General features: G+C 37.1%; 1 protein-coding gene across 1 annotated transcript in view; it reads right to left on the bottom strand.

Moving 5' to 3' along the window:
* SUGT1 (SGT1 homolog, MIS12 kinetochore complex assembly cochaperone) overlaps nucleotides 1–25,702 on the bottom strand; it is a 44,018-nt gene that overhangs the window by 7,778 nt on the left and 10,538 nt on the right. Inside the window, exons 8-12 of the mRNA XM_060079588.1 lie at nucleotides 24,353–24,387; nucleotides 22,606–22,702; nucleotides 21,705–21,812; nucleotides 5,870–5,960; nucleotides 1,586–1,767 (exon numbers count right to left, since the gene is read on the bottom strand). Coding sequence (XP_059935571.1) covers nucleotides 1,586–1,767; nucleotides 5,870–5,960; nucleotides 21,705–21,812; nucleotides 22,606–22,702; nucleotides 24,353–24,387 — 513 coding nt within the window. The remainder of the gene's footprint in view (nucleotides 1–1,585; nucleotides 1,768–5,869; nucleotides 5,961–21,704; nucleotides 21,813–22,605; nucleotides 22,703–24,352; nucleotides 24,388–25,702) is intronic.

The following is a 25,702-nucleotide window of genomic DNA, read 5'->3' as shown; positions in this document are numbered from 1 at the left end:
AGTTCTAGCCAATAAAAGGAAATAAAGGGCACACATATTAGAAAGGAAGAAATTAAACTGTCCCTATTTGAAATACCTCCTTAGGTAGGTTTATTCTTAGGTATTTTATTCTTTTTCTTGCAATGGTGAATGGAATTGTTTCCATAATTTCTCTTTCTGACCTTTTGTTGTTAGTATATAGGAATTGCAAGAGATTAAATTGTCCCTATTTGAAGATATGATTGTCTACATAGAAAATCATAAGGAATCACAAGGAATCTACCAAAAAAAATCTCCTAGAACCAGTAAGTGAGTTCAACAAGGTAAATACAAGATAAACATTAAAAACAAAACAGAACCCCCCTGTATTTCTATATACTAACAACAAACACATGGATGCCAAAATTAAACATATAATACCATTTATAATCACTCAAAAAAAAAGAACCAAATACTTAGATATAAAACACACAACTACTGAAGCCCACACACCTAGAGCCCATGCTCCGCAACAAGAGAAGCCACTGCAATGAGAAGTCTGTGCACCTCAACGAAGAGTAGCCCCCGCTAGCCGCAACTAGAGAAAACCCACGCGCAGCAATGAAGACCCAATGCAGCCAAAATAAATAAATAAATAAACAAACAAATAAATAAAAATGTTCTCTATCTTAACTGTCAATATCATGGTTGTAATATTGTAATTCTGAAAGACGTTTCTGCTGGGGAAAACTGTAAAGGACATAAGGGATCTCTATTACTTCTTCCAACTGCATGTGAGTCTACAATTATCTCAAAATAAAAAGTTTAATTAAAAACAATTCTTTTAAGGCAATAGTGAAAAGCACAATCATGATCAGTTACCACTTGGTAACTTACATGGAATATCTGAGCCACAAACACACTTATTACCTATATATTAATTTTAATTATTAAATAATAACTTTAACTTTCTACTGTAAATATAAATGCCTTAAAAGAAGACAGTGACATTTCCAGAGCTACGGGTAAAAGTCAAATGATTACAGCTTCAAGCAAAATCTACATGGTTCTACAGTGATGACTAGTCATTAAAATCTCAGAACTTGAGACCTAATTCAGGTGGTATTCATGCCCTGGCAAAAAACCTGAATTTTCTTAATCAATACGGAAATTATTAACAAACCAATGAATAATTAATGTGCACCTTCTACTTGGCAAACACTGTTCTGGAAGTTTCCCTTCTATATTCTTCATCTGACACTGAGATTATACATGATACCAGAAGGTAAACACCGGAAGCTCACTCAGCTATTGTGATAAATCCAACTGGAATAACTCTATATCACCCACTAACTATAACCCTGGTATTTCTTAAGACTTCCCAGTTCTAACTCCCTGATGAAAAAATTTACTTGGAACATACCATTTGTTTCTCACCTCCTCCACAAGTTCCCAACTTCCTCAATAATTATTCTAAGTTTAGAACAAGAACAAATGTTCAGACAAAGTCCACTCAAAATGGCCTCCCAACTATAGTACATGCAATCTGATCTCAAATTACATACTTTTTTTTTTAATTTGTGAAATTTACTACTACAATAGATTTTCTTAAAGTTTATGTTCTTACAAATGATTTGTTCATGGCACGTTTCACTTCATCAGAACCATCTGAGTAGATCTGCTGAAATAATTTGTTTAAAGCTGCATCTCCCTCCAACTTCTCATTCTTTTCTTCTTCTTTGATCTCACCAACCAATTTATCCCAATTTCTTGTATAATGAGATGATGATGGATACAGGTTCTTTACATCTATGGAGTAAAAAAAGACAAAACTGATTAATCAACATGTGATTATGTCAAGCATATGTAACTTTCTGACCATGGTGTATACAACATCTTAGCAAATAGTTTTAAGTCACTGAATTTCATGTTTGTAATAAATGTCTTTCTGATATATGAATCTTATATATAAAAAACACTTCTAAAAACTGAATCAGTTAGCATAACGTAAAATCTGGGAATTTCTTTTGAGCAAAATATCTCAAAGTGTAAACTTTTGGTACATTATGCAAAATTAGATTAAAAAACAGATCCTTCGGGCTTCCCTGGTGGCGCAGTGGTTGAGAGTCTGCCTGCCGATGCAGGGGACACGGGTTCGTGCCCCGGTCCGGGAAGATCCCACATGCCGCGGAGTGGCTGGGCCCGTGAGCCATGGCCGCTGGGCCTGCGCGTCCGGAGCCTGTGCTCCACAATGGGAGAGGCCACAACAGTGAGAGGTCCGCGTACCACAAAAAAAAAAAAAAAAACAGATCCTTCATGTTAATAATAGGAGAAACTGGGTGAGAAGCATACAGGAACTTTTATGTTTACAAAAAAAGGTGCAAAGATAGTACAAACAATTCTAAAAACAGTAATTTTTTAAAAAGATGCTTCATTAACAAATTTCTCTAAACAGTTTTAATAAATGTTAAAAATGTGGCTTCTCCTGAGGTACTTATATCTTTCAGAGTAGAAATAAGCTGAAAGTAATGAATTGCCAGGCCATCTGCCCGTGAGTTAAGACTCCATCCTCTCCCCACATTAAAAATATTAGATTACTTCAGTAGGAGAAAACAATAAAGAATTCCTGAATGTTGAAAAATACTACATGTGATGATCTAGAGTTCAGTGCCCACATCATGCACACATAGAAAATAATAATATTTGTAGGGCACATTGGGATAAACAGAGGCTGCTTGCAGCCAGAGAGGCAACGAACCCAGGGACTCAGGCACTGCCAAGGCTGCCCCAAAGACCAAGGGAATCAAGGTCTTTGCACACAAATAATTAAAAAGTAACTAAACAGGTTACCTAAGAGCTGTAAGAGCAGTTCTGTCCACTATTCAATGGAAATATAATGTAAGCCACAAATGCGACTCACATACATAATTTAAAAACTTCTAGTAGCCACATTACTAAAAAGAATCAGGTGAAATGTATCCTAATAATATGTTTTATTTAGCCTAATACATGCAAAATAATATCAGGTCAACATGAAATCAATATAAAAATATTAAGATATTTTATATTCTTTTGTTCATACTAAGTCTTCAAAATCTGGTATGTATTTTACATTTGGAGCACATCTCAATCCAGACTAGTCATATTCCAAGTGGTCAACAGGTACAGGTGGCCCGCAGCTACTACCCTGGACAGTCCAGCTATAGAGCTTTTAAAAAAACCTGATTCAAAATTTCCCTATGAGTATATTAGGACACATGAATGCTAGTCTAAATGCCCCTCTTGCACTGCTGCCTAGAGCTCTATATATGCCCTTTCTCAAAATAGTTGAGAAACTATTAATTGTTCATTCTGCTCTTCCATCCCACAACAAAACAAAACCACAGCACACCACAGTTTTATTCAGGGCAAGCATACTGTTTTCCACATTTTATCTACCGTTCCTCTAAAAGTAATCTCCTCTGTCTTCTGTACATTTTCACTACTAGCCAGGAAAACAAAAACATGCGTGCCATGGTAAATTAAGAACCTACGAAACATGGGTTTAATTAATCCTAATGCTGATTCGCCAGATGGGAGCACAGTTCTAATCTCCATTTCACAGATAAGAAAGCTGACCCAGATAGGTTAATCAACTTGCCCTTATCTGCAGTCTCCAGCTTGTCAAAACTCTGACAAGCATATTAACTCCTTACAAAAATATAACAGGTCAGGAGGAATAGCATCTTGAATCTCCAAGGCACTGAGTTTAGAGAGTTTGTAACTGTAACACCAAAAAATCTTTAATCTCAGAAAAACGTTAACACCTGTAGAGATGGTAGATGAACTACGGAGAGACAGGTAACCTAACTTCCTTGCTTATTCACTATAATATTGATATCAAATAACTGCAAAGATACTCATGTCAGCAGAGACGTCCATTGTTAAAAATGCAGCAACAAGCAGTATCACACATGGGTTAGAAGAACCAGAGCCAGGCTCTAAAGAGCTGGATTTAGTCCCGGACAATGAAAACTGCTAGGTAATCTTAGGCAAGTTGCTTAACCTTTCTGAGCCTGTAAAATAGGAAGAACAATATTAGGCTACCTACTATCAGGGCTGCTGTTAGACTTAGGTGATATACTATACTTAAAGTGTTGATATTTCTTTTAAAAAATACTTTAAGCTATACATAAACCTCAATCCAAAAGTATCTGGGAGTCAGCCCCAAGAAAAGCGCATAACACCTTTACTATACCTTTCACATAAAGCGGGAAGCAGAAGCTTAATAAATAGCTTATATACCAATTTGAAGTATTTCGATTCTTAAAAATTATCTATTGGTGTCAATTCCCTGGCTTTGTTAATCACGCTATAGGTTAGTTACGGTATTATCATGCAGGGAAACTGGGTGAAGGGTACGTGGGAACTCTATTATTTCTGCAACTTCTCTTAGAATCTAAAATTATTTCAAAATAAAATTTAAAAATGATCTGTTGGCTAACTTAGTGTTTTCTACAAAGTGCCACAAGGAAATTGTATTTTCTGTTATAGAAGAAAGCAGTGAAAAATCTAAAAGTAGCTGAAACTTAGAGTTACCTCTTTTCAGTCATCAAATCAGAACATTATCTCTAATCAAAGGAAATTTCTCTCCATTCATTCATGAGGCCATTGCTATAAAATAGTCTTAGACTGTAGTTCTAAGTGTGTCCTACAGATTAATCATTCCATTAGAAAAATACCTATGTGCCTATTGCCTATGCTCAGAATTGACCACAACATAAAGTAATCTGTCCCTTAAAGGGTTAAGCAATCAACCTTAGTTTTCTACTCTACCCCTAAGCCTGCCTTAGGCCTTCATTAGCTGTTTGCCTCCACCTCTTAGAAATATACTGAGGGACTTCCCTGGTGGTGCAATGGTTAAGAATCTGCCTGCCAATGCAGGGGACACGGGTTCGATCTCCAGTCTGGGAAGATCCCACGTGCTGCGGAGCAACTAAGCCCGTGCGCCACAACTACTGAGCCTGCGCTCTAGAGCCCATGAGCCACAACTACTGAAGCCCGTGCTCCACAAGAGAAGCCCCCGCAACAAGAAGCCCGTGCACCACAACGAAGAGTGCCCCTGCTCGCCACAACTGGAGAAAGTCCACGCGTAGCAACAAAGACCCAACACAGCCAAAAATAAATAAATAAATTTATTTTTTAAAAAAGAGAAATATACTGAAATGGGGAACTTCTCTGGTGGTCCAGCAGTTAAGACTCGGTGCCCCCAATGCTGGGGGCCTGTTTGATCCCTGGTCAGGGAACCAAGATCCCACATGGCACAACTAAGTCTGTGTGCTAAAACTACTGAACCACATAACTAGAGAAGCCCGCACACCACAATGAAGACCCAGCACAGCCAAAACATGAGACACAGACAGAGAGAGAGAGACAGACAGAGAGACACAGACAGTGAGAGAGAGAGAAACGGGCTAGATACTTTTCACTGTGAAGCCCTGAAATTCCAGGAAATTAGAGTTGACATAATTAGAAGAAACAGAAAGGAATAAATAAGAGGGGAGAAGAGAAGAGGAGGAAATACATCAGCAGAGTAAACTACTAATTCACGTAAAACACAGAAAGAAAAAATAGGAAAGGCCAACACACAAAAGGCAACAACCCCCAACTGACGTCACAAACTGACATGATAAACAATAAATCCCAATTCCCTCTGGGCTTTTGCTGCCATTTATCTGTATTCTTATGGAGTTTAAGAAGTTAGAACCATCATAAGAAATACTCTGTTTTCATTACAGAGCAACCTCCTTATATTCAATGTATCTTACCTTGGGAACATAAATAATCAAAGCAGAAAGAATACTCATTACTATTTAATTTCAACTATATAACACAATATGAATTTAAAGCTCATCAAGGCCAGAAAACAAACCTGTTATGAACGGTCTGGGGTTAGGCACATCTCCTTGTCCCTCTAGCTTTTCCCATCTCACAGCCTCTGGCTTTTTCATTTTAATTTCAATCTGGAGGAAACACCAAATAAAATCTATTATTCAATGTAAAATACACAAAACAGTGAAAAAAATGCAATTTCTTTAACTTATCAATGTTTTATAGGAATTAATAGTGTCTTCGAACAGTTTCCTTAAACTATACAAAGTTAAATTCGAAAAACTTGAAACATTTATTTTGTTTCTACTTAAAAGCCACCCTTCAAAAACAATATACATACACACTATAAACTACAATTAAGAGTCTTGAAATCCATATGCTTTTCTTCTTCTAAAGCAGTGTTGTCAATCAGGGGTAATTCTGTCCCCCGGGGAAATCTGGCAATGTCTGGAGACACTGCTGGGTCATCACAACTGAGGTGGGAGTGAGGAGTGACATGGGGTACTGCTAAACATCCTACAACATACAGGGCAACTCCCAGGACAAAGAATTATCCAGCCCCAAATGTTAACAGTGCCCACCACTGAGAAACCATGTTCTAAAGGAATTACTATATTTGCATGTACATTAACCTGTTTTAGAGTAGAGAAATTCATTCCACTGTATAAAAATGATACAAGTGAAACTGAGGGCAGTCATCAGTTAGATCCCTTAAACTATAACTTGCTTGATAAATAACATCCTGTAACCTGCCTTCACTGATTAAGCTCACTTTAATTGTTCTTGCAAATTGCATACCCTCCAAGTTTCATGTAGCTTGAACAACGTATCACAAGACTCCTTTAACCATCCCCTATATAAAACACCTCTGATATATAGGGCATTATAGTAATGGTAACTGTTTTCCAGGAACATGGAGCTACTCTTGCTCAGTTCAAACCAGTCAAGACCACTGACCACTCAACTGGGCCGTCTCAAGAATCTCATGGATGACCTTTTGACATCAGAGGGCAAAAAATCTTCACCCCCAAATCATGCTAACGCCATATTCTGAACATGCATCCCATGAAGAAGCATGTAACTCAGATATGCCTACACAGAACACCGATGACCTCACTTCATCATCGTTTCCCACACCTCAGACCAACTTGCTTCTTTATGCCATAAATATCCCAAGCCCCTCACCTCTGGTGAGGCAGATACAAGATTTGTTCTCCCATCTCCTCATTCGGCTGCCTCACGAACAAACCCTTTCCCTTTTGCAAACCCCAGTGTCCCAGTGTTTGGCTTGCTGTGCACTGGGTAAATGGACCTGGTTTGATAACACAAGTTATGCTAACATTTTTACAATCATTCGTTCAATAATCATCAAACACCTACTGTGACCAAGAAATAGTCTTCAGGAATGTGAGGGATTTTTTAAATACTAAAGGCATTATCCTTGACCATTCAGTAGTATGTGAAATACTTGAAAAAAAAGTTACTCAAAAGGCAACTAAATGTTCTAAAAGCTCAGGACAGATCACACCTGGCTGTGAATAGGACAGGTTTCGGGGCACCTTGCAGGGCTGTGAGGGGTAGGAGCATGTGCAATGGTGGACAGGTTAGGTCTCCAGAGGCAAAGGGAACTGCATAAAACTGAAGCCCTGAGGCATGAAAGGACACACTGCATCAGGCAGCAGGATGTGTGTCAGAGCAGTGAAAAATACAGAAGGAAAAAAGGTGTAAGACAGACCATGAGGAGCTTTGGAAGGCTAAACTAAGGCCATTTACTACAATGAAATGTTAAAAGCATCCTAAAAGCATCTTTAACTCTCTAATCAAGGCTGCTCCCTTAGAATCTACCCTTAACCCTAACATACACTCGCATAGCATTTACCTTATGCTTTCCTTATTCAAATAATGCTCTCGCCCTCATTTTTAGCCTAGCAAAAATCAGCATTTATAGTGCTGGTAAACACAGTTATAATTATTATGCAAATAGTTTAAGAATCAAATTAGAATTTTATATTCTAACGCTTTTTCTAAGAAAAGAATTACTACTTTTGTAAGTAGAAAAAACACCCAGAAGACAGACTTTACAAAAAGAAAAGCCTACTGTGTCACACTTTGGTTCTTTGACCCCTTTGGGGAAGATGAATCATTTAAATTAACAATTACTGGTAATCTTTCTACCAACAGCATTTAGGGGGAGAATCCTTAAAATGTGCATTTTAAAATACTTTAACAAAACACTAAAAGAAATCTGCCAATATTTTCAGTCAGATATGAAGTGATGGAACGGAAGGGTATTTTCTTAAGACGCATAGAAATGTAACAAAAAACGTTTTCATGAGAAAAACAGGAAACAAATCTCACTAGAAAAGGGGCAAAACAATGAGCATTTTTAATGTAATTTACATGTTTAAATTCTACGTAAATAAAATCAAACATTTAAAAGGATCTCCAGAATTCCCTAAAATGAACTATGATTAACTTTTATAAAGTAAAATACTATCACTATTTTTTCATACACAGTATTAAGTGAAAGTACTCTGATTATTTTAAGCTGTCACTGCTGGGATATTTATCAAAAAGGGTCAGAAATCCAACAGCTGGCAATGACACAGAAATAGTTACTGAAAAGGACTATTAATATTATACGAAAATTTAAAACTGCATCTTGCTCCTTTAATTTTCAACTCATCCAGAAATGAAGACCTCACAGACAGAGTGTACATCCAAACTATCCTTAACTAACCTCAGCCACGGGGCACCCTATATCCACGCGTGTTCCGGAGCTAAGCACCATCTATAAAAAGTCCCTTGTTTCACATGAAGAGCAGTCACATCTCTGAAAGCCTCTATGACCTAAATAATTGTGCACTATGAACAAAGAGCCTTTATAAAGCCGAAGCCCTAAGTCACAACCTGTTTCAACTGAGACATGCTGACCTGAACTTGAAATTATACTTAATCCATTCATTAAAAGAGGTACACATAATAAACCATTTAAAACAGCTTTTTTAAAAGGTAAAAGGGGGGAGACTAATATTCTATGAATTCCTTTTTACACCTACTTCACTTTTAATGCTTATATATGCTTTTAGAAATGATTCTGACAGATACTTCTCAAATTACCACCAGTACAATTTCAGATATTTTTATTGGGACCATTAATCAGCCATTCTATTTTTACTTAAGTCAAAAATAATTTAAAAGTTAACTTTGGTAGTTTATAACTAATGAGAACCTACTGTATAGCACAGAGAACTCTACTCAGTGCTCTGTGGTGACCTAAATGGGAAGGAAATCCAAAAACGAAGGGATATATGAATATGTACAGCTGATTCACTTTGCTGTACAGTAGAAACGAACACAGCTTTGTAAAGCAACTGTACTCCAATTAAAAAAAAAAAAAAAACCTTTGGTAGTTTGCTTGAATGTTGCTCTCATATGCACAGGGAAGGCTTTCAATGTGCCATAATATCCCAAAGCAGTATTCACAAACTACTAATAAGAATCCCTCTTCTGTTGGGTTGTCAGTTTTCAATATTATGTGTACTACCACCCACTTCTAAGGTCTCCTTTGCACAGCAGAGAGTTTAATTTTTTCCAATGAATGGAACTTCAGGTTTAAAGAAAAGCCATACTGCTAAAGGATCATGGCTCTTCCAGACACTACCTTCTTAAAAAGAGGTAAGTGACCTCCCACTTACTACTACAAATTGATGGTGAAGGAATCTTTCCCAGAGACTAGAGGGCTGTGCAGTTTACCGGTAAACTTTTTTTTTCTGGCAAACTTTTGAGAACCATCTGTTTCAAGCCTGCAGTCAATAAATCAGTGTTTCCTGATCTCTAGAATGCAGCTTTTCCAGTATTCTCTCACTCAGCTCTTTGCACATTTAATTACTGTATCAAAACCCTCTGTCTAATATTAGAATAGCTCAGTCTTCCCTGAGGCCAGACTGCACATCTACTGTCTTTATTTTTACACTCAAGATCATTTTATAATTGTTTTTAATGCAAAAGATGGTAATGAATGAAGAGAAACTGAATAAACTTCTCCAAAGTTCTAGAAGCTCAGTTCAAGTATTTACTGAGTACCTACTGTGAGCCAGGCACTGTGCTGGTGCATAAGACCACCACCTCTATTCTTCTTGAAGAAATCAATCAGAAGACACATTCCCATAAACAAAAAATTCCAGCATCCATCATCTGTAGTGACAGACCTAAGTTTTGGGAAATATCTAATTATCTGGAAGGAAGTATGCCAAAATGTCATCAGTAATGTGACTGAGTGATTACATTCTCAGCTCACTTATATTTTTCCAAATTTTCTATGATATGCATTTATTGCTTTTACAACCTGAATAAAAATCTAAATCATCAGTATTAAATAATAGCAGTAATATTTACTGAGCACTTATTACATACCCCATGTACTAAGTGCTTCATATACATCATCTCACTTATTTTAGAAATGAGAGAGCCAATAAATAAGAGTAACCTGCTGGAAGTGTCTTTTTCTGCTAGTTTTACTTATTTTATTTCCTCAGAAGTAAGCAGAGGTTGAGGACAAGTCAAAAACAGTCAGTTGTGTAATTCCAAAAGAGTCACAAATAGGTGCCACTTGCTGGATGTATGACTAATCACACTGAGCCTCAGTTTCGCTTGTAAGATGGGATTAATAGGGTCTACCTCACTTAGGATTCTTTTGAGGATTAAATAAAACCACATATGAAAACAATATAGCATTGTGTCTGGCAAGAAACAACTGAATGCTATTATGAATATCTTCATCATTGTTACAATTAGCTGAAAATCTGGGCAAATTATTTTACATCTCTAAGTTCAGTTTCCATACCTGTAAAAAGGTAATAACAATACCTACACCATGCAGTAACTGTGAGGACTACATGGGATAATACACAGCAATCAAAACAGTTACCTACTATAATTCTCCAAAGGTCAAACAACATGGCATTGGCTAAATAAGCTACAGTAAATGCCTATCATGAAATACTTTGCTGTAAAACATCTAAGGGCATAAAAAAAATACCCATAATGAATAAGTTTAACAAGACAGCTACAGACAGTATGGACAGTAAAATCCTTTTCTTTTAAAAATAAATGTATATACATTAATAGAAAAGGCAGCTCTACAATTTGTGGATATCAGCAACTAAAGTTATTTAAAAACACAAACAACAACAACAAAAAAAACCCTATTACCACAACCATATCAAAAAAGCAGGGCTTCCCTGGTGGCGCAGTGGTTAAGAGTCCGCCTGCCGATGCAGGGGACACGGGTTCACGCCCCGGTCCGGGAGGATCCCACATGCCGCGGAGCGGCTGGGCCCGTGAGCCATGGCCGCTGAGCCTGCGCGTCCGGAGCCTGTGCTCCGCAACGGGAGAGGCCACAGCAGTGAGAGGCCCGCGTACCGCAAAAACAAAAACAAACAAACAAACAAAAAAGCATAACAAAATAATAATCCAAAACCCCACACACATCTGTGTGTTTAAAAAAGCAGTAGTATCCTGCCGGGACACCTCCAACCCCATTATATCATCATTAAGATTCTTCTATGAATATCAAGAAAAGGAATTTTAAAACTTCTCAAATTTTAGTGGGTTAAGAAGGCAGAAGGGGGCTCTTTGTCTCTAAGACACACATTTTTATTTCCCACAATTTCAGTTAAAAGCCTTCATATTTTATATTGATATAATACAAAAAATTACTTTGACTAAAAATAGGAACACAAGAACATTTCCACAAGGGCAAATTTACTCCAAAGGATTCTGAGAATTCTAATTTTTTCTTACAGGAAGTGAATATTAATCTTTAAAATGAATATTTCACAGCATAGATGTTACTGAAGTTATAATCCTGTGGTTGTGATAAGAGAATATTGTCATGATATTAACAAAATGAAATAAAAGAACCATTACAGTTTCTTAATTAAAAAAATGGATTAATAGGCAGATATGTAAGCTGGTATTCAGTAGAACGTAGAAATAACTATCAAAGGTACTAAAAAAATATGAATTCTGACTAAGAAAAACATATTACATATTACACTGTAAAACATTTAATTAAAGGAATTCCCCAGCAGTCCAGTGGTTAGGACTCAGCACTTTCACTGCCAGGGCCCAGGTTCAATCCCTGGTCAGGGAATTAAGATCCTGCAAGCTGATCAGTGTGGCACCACCACCCCCACCCCGAAAAAAAAAATTTAGTTAAGAAATGCTATTTCTGTATCTTAAGGATACTTACTACCTCTTCCTCTTTTCATTGCAAATTATATTTCGTTTGAATTAATAACACTTAACCAATGGTTATACATAAATATGCAACATGCATATTTGAAGGTGAGAAAGAAAACAGGATTCTCAAAAGGCAAAGAAACAGCCCTTTTAAACCACAGATTTTACAGAATCTCTCATTTCAGGAATATTTTCCCAAGCAAAATGCACCCTTTTATCCAACCACATAAATGATTCAAGACACCTGCAAACGTATGAAAAGCAAATTACTATTTTTCCCTTTTAGTGTCATCACTAAACAAGACTCAGTAACCCAGAGAAACATTTCCAGTATTTTAACATTGTCTCCCTCTGTTGTATAAAAAGATTCAAAAATTTCATCATTTCCATTAAGATATAATTAAGTACAATTCTTTCCATTTGTTTCCCATAAAACACAGCTTAAAAACTGGTAGTTTAACAAATTAATATATATTACTTTGGGCTAGGACAATAAAAATAATCATCCTCCCGAATATATCCTACAAATATAAATTCTTTAGTCCAGACAGAAAAACCTATGAAAAGAAGCAACTGCTTTACAGAAGGATAAGTATTTTTCCTGGGCCACACTGAACAATTTAGTAACTTGTGAACTTGGGGAAGGCATTTTAAGTCCATGAACCTCAATTTCTTTTCACCTGTAAAACTAAGAAGGAAAATACTTACTACACCCTGCCAACTTCATAAGGCCAACATCAGAATCCAATATAAATTCATTCTCTGAACAATTACTGACCACCCACTCACTACAAACAGTGCCTAGGGCTAAGGCTGCCAAATTTAGCAAATGAAACATACTTATATTTAAAAATTATTCACTGATTGCCAGCCCACCAAGCTGAGGTGTCAGATCAGCCATTTCTCACTAGTCACTGCTGTGAAGTGCCGGGTGTGAGGCCTCTGCATGAAGCACCCTGTGAACAAGTGAAACTAGAGGAAGCACAAAGGAAAAGAAAAAAGAAAAGAACTGTGTCTTGAGAATTCCTCTTGCAAGAGCACTGTAATCACAACTAACTGCTGAACAATCATCGACAGGAAGACACTGGAACTCACCAAAAAAAGATACCCCACATCCAAAGACAAAGGAGAAGATGCAATGAGATGGTAGGAGGGGCGCAATCACAATAAAATCGAATCCCATAACCACTGGGTGGGTGACTCACAAACTGGAGAACACTTATACCACGGAAGTCCACCCACTGGAGTGAAGGTTCTGAGCCCCATGTCAGGCTTCCCAACCTGGGGGTCCGGTAACGGGAGGAGGAATTCCTAGAGAATCAGACTTTGAAGGTGAGCGGGATTTGATTGCAGGACTTTGGCAGGGCTGGGGGAAACACAGACTCCACTCTTGGAGGGCACACACAAAGTAGTGTGCACACCAGGACCCAGGGGAAAGGAGCAGTGACCCACAGGAGACTGAACCAGACCTACCTGCTAGTATTGCAGGGTCTCCAGCGGAGGCAGGGGGCAGACGTGGCTCACCACGGGGACAAGGACACTGGCAGCAGAAGTTCTGGGAAGTACTCCTCGGTGAACCCTCCTGGAGTCTGCCATTAGTCCCACCAAAGAGCCAGGTAGGCTCCAGTGCTGGGTCACCTCAGGTCAAACAACCAACAGGGAGGAACGCAGCTCCACCCATCAGGAGACAAGTGGATTAAAGTTTTACTGAGCTCTGCCCACCAAAGTAACACCCAGCTCTACCCACCACCAGTCCCTCCTATCAGGAAGCTTGCACAAGCCTCTTAGATAGCCTCATCCACCACATGGCAGACAGCAGAAGCAAAAAGAACTATAATCCTGCAGCCTGTGGAATGAAAACCATAATCACAGAAAGACAGACAAAATAAAAAGGCAGAGGACTATGTACCAGATGAAGGAAAAAAATAAAACCCCAGAAAAACAACTAAATGAAGTGGAGATAGGCAACCTTCCAGAAAAAGAATTCAGAATAATGAGAGTGAAGATGATACAGGACCTTGGAAAAACAATGGAGGCAAAGATCAAGAAGATGCAAGAAATGTTTAACAAAGACCCTGAAGAGTTAAAGAACAAACACCTAGAAGAATTAAAGAACACACAAACAGAGAGGAACAACACAATAACTGAAATGAAAAATACACTAGAAGGAACCAATAGCAGAATAACTGAGGCAGAAGAATGGATAAGTGACCTGGAAGACAGAAAGGTGGAATTCACTGCTGCTGAACAGAATAAAGAAAAAAGAATGAAAAGAAATGAAGACAGCCTAAGAGAACTCTGGGACAACATTAAATGCACCAACATTGACATTACAGGGGTCTCAGGAGGAGGAGAGAGAGAAAGGACCCAAGAAAATATTTGAAGAGATTATAGTTGAAAACTTCCCTAACATAGGAAAGGAAATAGCCACCCAAGTCCAGGAAGCTCAGAGAGTCCCAGGCAGGATAAACCCAAGGAGAAACAGGCTGAGACATATAGTAGTCGAAATGACAAAAATTAAAGGCAAAGAAAAATTATTAAAAGCAACAAGGGAAAAACGACAAATAACATACAAGGGAGCTCCCATAATGTTAACACTGATTTCTCAGCAGAAAATCTACAAGCCAGAAGGAAGTGGAACGATATATTTAAAGTGATGAAAGGGAAGAACCTACAATCAAGATTACTCTACCCAGAAAGGATCTCATTCAGATTTGACAGAGAAATCAAAAGCTTTACAGACAAGGAGAAGCTAGGTAAGAGAATCCAGCACCACCAAACCAGCTCTACAACAAATGCTAAAGGAACTTCTGTAAGTGGGAAACACAAGAGAAGAAAAGAACCTACAAAAACAAACTCAAAACAATTAAAAACATGGTAACAGGGGCACGTATTGATAATTACCTTAAACGTGAATGGATTAAATGCTCCAACCAAAAGACACAGGCTTGCTGAAAGGATACAAACACAAGACCCACATATATGCTGTCTACAAGAGATCCACTTCAGACCTAGGGACACATACGCACTGAAAGTGAGAGGATGGAAAAAGATATTCCATGCAAATGGAAATCAAAAGAAAGCTGGAGCAGCAATACTCAGATAAAATAGACTTTAAAATAAAGAATGTTACAAGAGACCAGAAAGGACACTACCTAATGATTAAGGGATTAATGCAAAATGAAGATATAACAATTATAAGTATATATGTACCCAACAAAGGTGCACCTCAATACATAAGGCAAATGCTAACAGCTATAAAACAGAAAATTGACAGTAAGACAATAATAGTGGGGGACCTTAACACCTCACTTACACCAATGGACAGATAATCCAGACAGAAAATTAATAAGGAAACACAAGCTTTAAGTGACACATGAGACCAGACAGATTTAATTGATGTTTATAGGACATTCTATCCGAGAACAGATTACACTTTCTTCTCAAGTGTGCATGGAACATTCTTCAGGATAGACCACATCCTGGGTCACAAATCAAGCCTCGGTAAATTTAAGAAAACTGAAATCATATCAAGCATCTTTTCTGACCACAACGCTATGAGATTAGAAGTCAATTACAGAGAAAAAAAGGTAAAAAACACAAACACGTGGGATGTGGCAAAAGCAATTCTAAGAGGGAAGTTTACAGCAGTACAATCCTACCTCCAGAAACAGGAAAAATCTCGAATAAAAAATCTAAACTTACACCTAAAGGAACTAGAGAAAGAAGAACAAACAAAACCCAAAGTTAGTAGAAGCAAAAAAAATCATAAAGATCAGAGCAGAAATAAATGAAATAGAAACAAAGAAAACAACAGCAAAGATCAATAAAACTAAAAGCTGTTTCTTTGAGGACATAAACGAAATTGAGAAACCTTTAGCCAGACTCATCAAGAAAAAGAGGGAGAGGACTCAAATCAATAAAAATCAGAAATATAAAAGAAGTTACAATGGACACCACAGAAATACAAAGCATCATAAGAGACTACTACAAGCAACTCTAGGCCAATAAAATGGACAACTTGGAAGAAATGGACAAATTCTTAGAAAGGTATAACCTTCCAAGGCTGAACCAGGAAGAAATAGAAAATATGAACAGACCAATCACAAGTAATGAAATTGAAACTGTGATTAAAAATCTTCCCATAAACAGAAGTCCAGGACCAGATGGCTTCACAGGTGAATTCTATCAAACATTTAGAGAAGAGCTAACACCCATCCTTCTCACACTCTTCCAAAAAATTGCAGAGGAAGGAACACTCCCAAACTCATTCTTTGAGGCCACCATCACCCTGATACCAAAACCAGACAGATACTACAAAAAAAGAAAATTTCAGACCAGTATTAAAAGGATCATACACCATGATCAAGTGGGACTTATCCCATGGATGCAAGGATTCTTCAGTAGAGGCAAATTAATACACCATATTAACAAACTGAAGAATGAAAGCCACAAGATCATCTCAATAGATGCAGAAAAAGCTTCTGACAAAATTCAACACCCATTTATGATAAAAACTCTCCAGAAAGTGGGCATAGAAGGAACCTACATCAACATAATAAAGGCCATATATGACAAACACACAGCAAACATCATTCTCAATGGTGAAAAACTGAAAGCATTTCCTCTAAGATCAGGATCTAAGATCAGGAACAAGACAAGGATGTTCCCTCTTGTCACTATTATTCAACACAGTTTTGGAAGTCCTAGCCATGGCAATCAGAGAAGAAAAAGAAATAAAAGGAATACAAATTGGAAAAGAAAAAGTAAAACTGTCATTCTTTGCAAATTACACAATACTATACATAGAGAATCCTAAAGATGCCACCAGAAAACCACTAGAGCTAATCAATGAATTTGGCAAAGTTGCAGGATACAAAATTAATGCACAGAAATCTCTTGCATTCCTATACACTAACAACAAAAGATCAGAAAGAAATTAAGGAAACAATCCCATTCACCACTGCAACAAAATAGAATAAAATACCTAGGAATAAACCTACCTAAGGAGGTAAAAGACCATACTCAGAAAACTATAAGACACTGATGAAAGAAATCAAAGATGACAAAAACAGATGGAGAGATATACCATGCTCTTGGATTGGAAGAATCAATATTGTGAAAATGACTATACTACCCAAAGCAATCGAAAGATTCAATGCAATCTCTATCAAATTACCAATGGCATTTTTTACAGAACTAGAGCAAAAAATCTTAAAATTTGTATGGAGACACAAAAGACCCCGAATAGCCAAAGCAATCTTGATGGAAAAAAACAGAGCTGGAGTAATCAGGCTTCCTGACTTCAGACTATACTACAAAGCTACAGTAATCAAGACAATATGGTACTGGCACAGAAACAGAAATATAGATCAATGGAAGAGGACAGAAAGCCCAGAGGTAAACCCACACACCTATGGTCAAGTAATCTACGACAAAGGAGGCAAGGATATACAATGGAGAAAAGACAGTCTCTTCAATAAGTGGTGCTGGGAAAACTGGACAGCTACATGTAAAAAAATGAAATTAGAACATTACCTAACACCATACACAAAAATAAACTCAAAATGGATTAAAGACCTAAATATAAGACCAGACACTATAAAACTCTTAGAGGAAAACACAGGAAAAACACTCTTTCACATAAATCACAGCAAGATCTTTTTTGACCCACATCTTAGAGTAATGGAAATAAAACCAAAAATAAACAAATGGGACCTAACGAAACTTCAAAGCTTTTGCACAGCAAAGGAAACCATAAATAAGACGAAAAGACAACCCTCAGAATGGGAGAAATATTTGCAAACAAATCAATGGACAAAGGATTAATCTCTACAATATATAAACAGCTCATGCAGCTCAATATTAAAAAAACAAACCCACTCAAAAAATGGGCAGAAGGTCTTCCCTGCTGGTGCAGTGATTAAGAATCCGCCTGCCAATGCAGGGGACATGGGTTCGAGCCCTGGTCCGGGAAGATCCCACATGCCACGGAGCAACTAAGCCTACGTGCCGCACAACTACCGAAGCCTGCGCGCCTAGAGCCCATGCTCCACAACAAGAGAAGCCACCACAACGAGAAGTGCACGCACTGCAACGAAGAGTAGCCCTCGCTCACCACAACCAGAAAAAGCCTGCACACAGCAACAAAGACCCAATGCAGCCAAAAATAAATAAATAAAATAAAATTTATATATTAAGAAAAAAGGGCAGAAGACCTACATAGACATTTCTCCAAAGAAGACATACAGACATACAGATGGCCAAGAGACACATGAAAAGATGCTCAACATCACTAATTAATAGAGAAATGCAAATCAAAACTACAATGAAGTATCACCTCACACTGGTCAGAATGAATGGGCATCATCAGAAAATCTACAAACAACAAATGCTGGAGAGGGTGTGGAGAAAAGGGAACCCTCTTGCACTGCTGGTGGGAATGTAAATTGATACAGCCACTATGGAGGTTCCTTAAAAAACTAAAAACAGAACTACCATATGACCCAGCAATCCCACTACTGGGCATATACCCTGAGAAAACCATAATTCAAAAGGAGACATGTACCACAATGTTCACTGCAGCACTATTTACAATAGCCAGAACATGGAAGCAACCTAAGTGTCCATCAACAAATGAATGGATAAAAAAGATGTGGCACATATATACAATGGAATATTACTCAGCCATAAAAAGAAACGAAACTGAGTTATTTGTAGTGAGGTGGATGGACCTAGAGTCTGTCATATGCAGTGAAGTCAGAAAGAGAAAAACCAATACCGTATGCTAACACATACATATGAAATCTAAAAAAAAAAAAAAATGTTTCTGAAGAACCTAGTGGCAGGACAGAAATAAAGACACAGACATAGAGAATGAACTTGAGGACACGGGGAGGGGTAAGGGTAAGCTGGGATGAAGTGAGAGAGTGGCAGTGACATATACCAAATGTAAAATAGTTAATGGGAAGCAGCCGCATAGCAGAGGGAGATCAGCTCGGTGCTTTGTGACCACCTATAGGGGTGGGATAGGGAGGGTGGGAGGGAGACGCAAGAGGGAAGGGATATGGGGATATATGCATACTTATAGCTGATTCACTTTGTTATACGGCAGAAACTAACACAACATTGTAAAGCAATTATACTCCAATAAAGATGTTAAAAAATAAATTCAAAAATAAATAAATAAATAAACTGTGGTGCGTCGAAAATGACAAGACAAATGCACCCCAATGTTCACTGCAGCACTATTTACAACAGCCAGGTCATGGAAGCAACCTAAATGCCCACTGACAGATGAATGGATAAAGAAGATGTGGTACATATATCCGATGGAATACTAGCCATAAAAAGGAAAGAAATTGGGTCATTTGTAAAGACATGGATGGACCTAGAGACTGTCATACAGAGTGAAGTAAGTCAGAAAGAGAAAAACAAATATTGTATATTAACGCACATGTGTGGAATCTAGAAAAATGGTACAGATGAACACCAGTTTGCAAGGCAGAAATTAAGACACAGATGTAGAGAACAAACGTATGGACACCAAGGGGGGAAAGCGGGGGCGGGGTGGTGGTGGTGGTGGGATGAATTGGGAGATTGGGATTGACATATACACAGTGATGTGTATAAAACAGATAATAAGAACCTGCTGTATAAATAATAAATAAAATAAAATTCAGAAAAATAAAAATAGAAAGTTAACTGGGCATCCTATACTGTATCTGGTAACCCTACCTGAAGCACATACAGAGACACAAATATGACACCTTCTTATCTTCAGAAGACTTACTAAGAGTAAGGGAAATAAATGTGTACATATAAACAAACTACTACACAGGAAAGGAAAGTAGTTATGTAGCATTTAAAGAAAGGAGCAAGGAGCAAAAAAGGCAAACTGGGAACACAGTAAGAGGAATGGTTAGAATCAATAAGCACTCACAAGATTCAAAGGAGAATAAAGAGTAAGACAGGACGCTGCTTAGTTAAATCCTCGATTGTAGCCACACATACTTGTGTATTCACCAACCACACTATTCCATTATACAAGGTGGCTCAGTAACACAGGTTTTTAAATTATTTGCCATCACACAAATCAATTTAAATTACTTCAAAAAAACATGCATTAACAACCTCTCAATAGAAAGATGTATAAAAATGCCAAACTCCTAATTTTCTGACCTATCTCCCTCTCAAATCTAGTTATAGTTTTGTGCTTATTGTACCCAATATTATCTTATTAAATTCTACCCAATGTGGATGGGGCCTGTAAGACGAAAATCTTCACAGTACGTCACCCTTTTTCTCACTTTCTATTGTCCAAGCAACTGTTTCCTATCTCTGCCTCTTAAGTAAACAGCTCTGTACTTTGTACATTTCAAATAGATAAGTGAGCAGATCATTTTTAACTAGATGCAAAAACTACTGCTTCTTTACTTCTTTACTTCCTGCTCCAACCCTCTTCAGGTGTCCCCTTCTTCACGCAGGCCCAGTTACCATTCTTCATGACACAGGCCAACCCTGACTCTATTCTATGATAGGAAAATCCACACAACTAAACTCAAAAGTTAAATAACACACTGTGTTGCAGGACATATGCATAAAAAAGGTGTAGTCATGGAATTTATATCATTCTTTCTCATTAACTCATCATATACCTTCATACAATCTTACAGATGAAAGGATTTCAGAGTTCACAGTCCATATCCCTCTCATTTTTATAGATGCTGAAAATCTTGTCCTATGTGTGACTACTCTAAATTAACAGGGCAAGCAAAGAACCAGTCAGATTTTTTGATTTTCAGTTTAGTATTTTTCCTGCTAAATTGTACTTCTACCTACTCGTACTACATCTTTTGACTGGTAGCTGATATATTCCATGAATTTTAATTCTATTGCATATTTTTACTTCATTTTGAAAATATAAAGGAATCTAAAAATTATGTTTACTCAAACTGCAATTTAAATTATTCATTAATCCTTCATAACAAAGTAACCTAAAAGTCAGCTTAACTAAAAAACAAGAAAGCAGATTCATCTTTATAGTAGTCTGTATTTTTAACTGCATAAGAAAGTGTGAGGGAAGTATTTGTATATCACAACAGACCAAACTGACAAGTTCAAGACATGAGACACTGTCAATATCAAATCTTAAAAAAATGCTGATCACTGTATCTTTTATGAAAACCTCTTTATTGAGAAGTATTATACCTATCTTAATAAGCATACAAACATTTTTTTTTTTTTTTTTTTTTTTTTTTTCCTTTTTGCGGTATGTGGGCCTCTCACTGTTGTGGCCTCTCCCGTTGCGGAGCACAGGCTCCGGATGCGCAGGCCCAGCGGCCATGGCTCACGGGCCCAGCCGCTCCGCGGCATATGGGATCCTCCCAGACCGGGGCACGAACCCGTATCCCCTGCATCGGCAGGCGGACTCTTAACCACTTGCGCCACCAGGGAGGCCCCAAACATTTTTGAGGTTAGATTTTTACAATCCATTTTCCTAGAATTTGGGAAGGTGGAAAAACGATTCAAAAATTATTGTTCCTATTTAATTTAAAGATATGTGGCTGGAAGGATCTATAAGCTCACAATCACAGACTACGACTAATAACCCTTTCCAATTATCTTACCTTTGTTGAAAGTACTTTAAATGTGCTCTGTTCTGGTATTATAGGATGAAGAAGTCTCAGCTTCAAATTATAATCCTCTCCAGAGGGAAGTTTCACCAATGCGGACAACTAATGATCACAAAATTAGTAGCACATTTTATAAATGTATTTAAAGAAGGGTAAAGTACTTAAACTGAGTACAATTACAGAACTTCAGTACTGCTGCAGATTATTTTCAAAACTTTCTATGGAATATCAGACTTAAGAATCCCAAAATAATCTTTTAAAAATCTGGTATCCTTCGCATGAATTCTCATATACGTAATTAAGTAGCAGAACAGAGTATGTTTCATAACACATACTGAACATTTAAATCTCAAGGAAACTCAATCTACAAGAACAAAATAATACAATACATAACAAAGAAATAGTCATGTGCAAAACATCTAGTTCTACCATGAACTCTCAAATATCTATCACAAGGTTTTCTACTAAATGCTAAGAAACCAAGTTATTGAAAGTCATAGTCACTTAATATGATTAGTAAATTCTAAGATATATAAGTCCCAACAATTAAGTGGATCTTTTTCATGAAGTACACCACACAAATGTGTAACCAAAGCACGTATCTTACTAATGTCTTTTATATTTGTCAACCAAATTCTGCTTTGAATTCCAAATCTAAAGAAAGAGAAAACAATGCACACCTAGCTATAACCTACAGTATACATACTCTTGTCTCAAAACTTAAAGTGACTCAAATGGAAAAGCAATGCTTCAGATTTTCATCAGCATTTTCCAAATTATCTCAGGAAGAAATGATATATATCTAATAGACTGCTATAGATTATTCTGCAATATATATTTATATTTACAAATAAAAGTATTTAACCTCAACCAAAAATAATTCAAAAACTATAACCTCTTTTTCTGAAAATTCCACATTTACATCATTCTTCTGAACATTCTTGATCATAAGTGTAATGATCACTTGAGATTCTGTTTGATACCAGTCATACCTATAAAAAAGATAAAGGAAACTTAGAACTTAAATTTTCTGAAAGTTGTTTCTTGTTTTGTCAAGATAAAAACTGTATATAATCTGATGAACAAGAGCTCCACCTTGAGGAACAAAATAGCAAAGCAGCTGTTGATTCACAGAAACAATTTTATGTAACTAATTTCATATGACCTGTACTAACAGAAGAGAAAAGTAAGGTCGATGATGTCCAAAACCCCTCCAGTGGATTTAATAAATACTTACATAATTTTCTAGGTTCTAACATATCTCTAATACTGTGTGCTTAAACTAATCGTTGTTTTTTTTTTGGCCACACCACACAGCATGAGGCCACACGCACAGCTAGTTTTAAAGATAAAATTTATTCTAACAGGTAACAATTCTAATACACCATCAACAGTTTTATCCTCTCATTTCAACCTAATACTAAGAAGTAAAACACTTCCATCCCTATTTTACAAATGAAAAAAATAAAAAGGTAAGCTCAGAAGGGTGAGGCAATTGGCACACCAGTAGCAGGCATTACACTGGACCCAGGTCAACCTGACCCCGCATTCCAGGATCTCTTTACTGAAGCTGAGGGCAAACAGCCCTGAGCACAGGGAACAGAAGCAAATTAGCTAAAATTAAAATAATTTAACTCATTCTGCCAGGAACAATATTAAATACAGTACCTTCCTTCAATCTCAAAGTATGTGGAAAGATTAGTGTGCCTAGAGATTTCTAATTATGTGTATCTTTCCCACTGAAAGCTCTAAAAATATATCATCACTTTCAAATTAGACTGGATTATAAACTCCATGAGAGCAGAGCTATTTATCTATCCTGCCACTATCACATTCCCAGGACTAAGCACAGTACCCTGATACATGGTATATTTATCACATCAATGTGGGATTATTTTATACTCCAAACGTTCCAATTATTAAGTTTACGTACCCTACCCCTGCTCCTGTCACTAAAGTTCCTTGTTTACTAGGTACTTGGAGAGTCATCCTGTATCTCCCCAGAAAGAACATAAATAAATTGTTTTGCTTTAACATTTTCAAGCCATTTTACGTCAGAAGCACTGGATCTTTAAAAGTCTCACAGTTTTCCTTTGAAATTCAGTCAGGATGCAAAGTTCGAGATTAATGCCTTGTGTTTCTTTCTGTTACACTAAGAATACAAGTTGTACACACAGCTAATGAACAACTAAAAATAACTCAAATCCTTGCTGAATACTTATTCATGATTGTAACTGCTGCCCTCAGCAAGTGACTTTCAACTCATGCAGAATTACTCCATGAAAAATTTACTCCAAATATAAAAGGAAGGTAGAGTTACAATTCTATCAAGTCTACTAACTTATTTACCTAGGTAACAGCAATAACTTAAATGGAAGAGGCTCTCTTTAATATATGGAAAGGTGACATGTGGAATCAGGTGAAGTAAGTTTTAATTGGCATTTCATTTGATTTTAACCTTAATATAAACAGTAATTCAAATCAGTTAACAGTCTTACAATTCGTTTTTCAAGGTTTTAATATGATTTCTTTTATAAACTAAGAAATACTTAAATCACAGGTAAGGACTTGCTTACTATCAAACAACAGGGTTTTTTCCCTTTAGGCTTATTTATCACGCATTATGAAAAACAAACACTTACTTGATTTTTGACTGATAAGTCCTCTGGGATGCAGACTGATTTTGACAAGTTAAAAGAGAAAGATTTTTACAAGTTAGTTTAGTAACTGCATATTAAAAATGCATGTATTATTAATTTACCCAGTGTTATAGTTACTTTGATATGGAATAACTACATGAAAACTTCCTACAGAGCATGGTATCCATAATTGTTAAATAAGATTCATCTTCACAGGAATTAGAATACTCAGTTGTTGTTTTATTTTATTTTTTTTAACATCTTTATTGGAGTATAATTGCTTTACAATGGTATGTTAGTTTCTGCTTTATAACAAAGTGAATCAGTTATACATATACATGTCCCCATATCTCTCCCCTCTTGCATCTCCCTCCCTCCAATCCTCCCTATCCCACCACTCTAGGTGGTCACAAAGCACCGAGCTGATCTCCCTGTTACTCAGCATTTTTAAAATTTTATGAGTTTCAATTTCAAAAAACCGTTTTTCTTCTAAAATAAAAGAAGGATAAAAAAAAAGAAAAATTTCTGAAGATATGTTTGGAAAACGTCTCATATAAAATGTCCAGTTCCAAGATTCAGTAACTCTCTAAGCTGAAAATAACAATAACATTTAAAAAAACATTTTTAAGACTATAGTATAAACTTCAGGCTTAACAATGGCATCAAACTGCTCTTGAAAAACATATGAAGCACTATTTCCATGGTGCCTTCCTGATATTATCTTACACCATTTATGGCTGGCCTCTCTGCAACAAACATTCTACACTGACCACTGAGAAACAGTGGTGACTCTTAACCAGTTCAAACTTTCCTAAACTACGTGTGCCAGTTCAGACTGTAAATCTAAAGAACTTGCCCTGGGTCAACGGTGGCCTCTAAGTTGTCCCTAAATAAGAAGGGAAGAGACAGCGTTTGGAGGAAGAAAATAAGTAAAACTGCCCTAGAGAGATATGTAACTGACAGAAAGCTCATTCCGAGTCCAGCCTCAAATATATTTAGTAATAATATAATTAAGTAAAAACACAAAGGATAGGGGCTTCCCTGGTGGCGCAGCAGTTAAGAATCCACCTGAAAATGCAGGGGACACGGGTCCGTGCCCCAGTCCGGGAAGATCCCACATGATGCAGAGCGGCTAGGCCCGTGAGCCACAACTACTGAGCCTGCGCATCTGGAGCCTGTGCTCCGCAACAGGAGAGGCCGCGACAGTGAGAGGCCTGCACACCGCGATGAAGTGGCCCCCGTTTGCCACAACTGGAGAAAGCCCTTGCACAGAAACGAAGACCCAACACAGCAATCAATCAATCAATCAATAGATAGATAGATAGATAAATAGATAAATAAATAGATAAATAG

This window comes from Mesoplodon densirostris, chromosome 17 (assembly GCF_025265405.1).
Source record: "Mesoplodon densirostris isolate mMesDen1 chromosome 17, mMesDen1 primary haplotype, whole genome shotgun sequence".
Lineage (NCBI taxonomy): Eukaryota > Metazoa > Chordata > Mammalia > Artiodactyla > Ziphiidae > Mesoplodon > Mesoplodon densirostris.
This window is presented reverse-complemented; position numbering and strand designations above follow the sequence as displayed.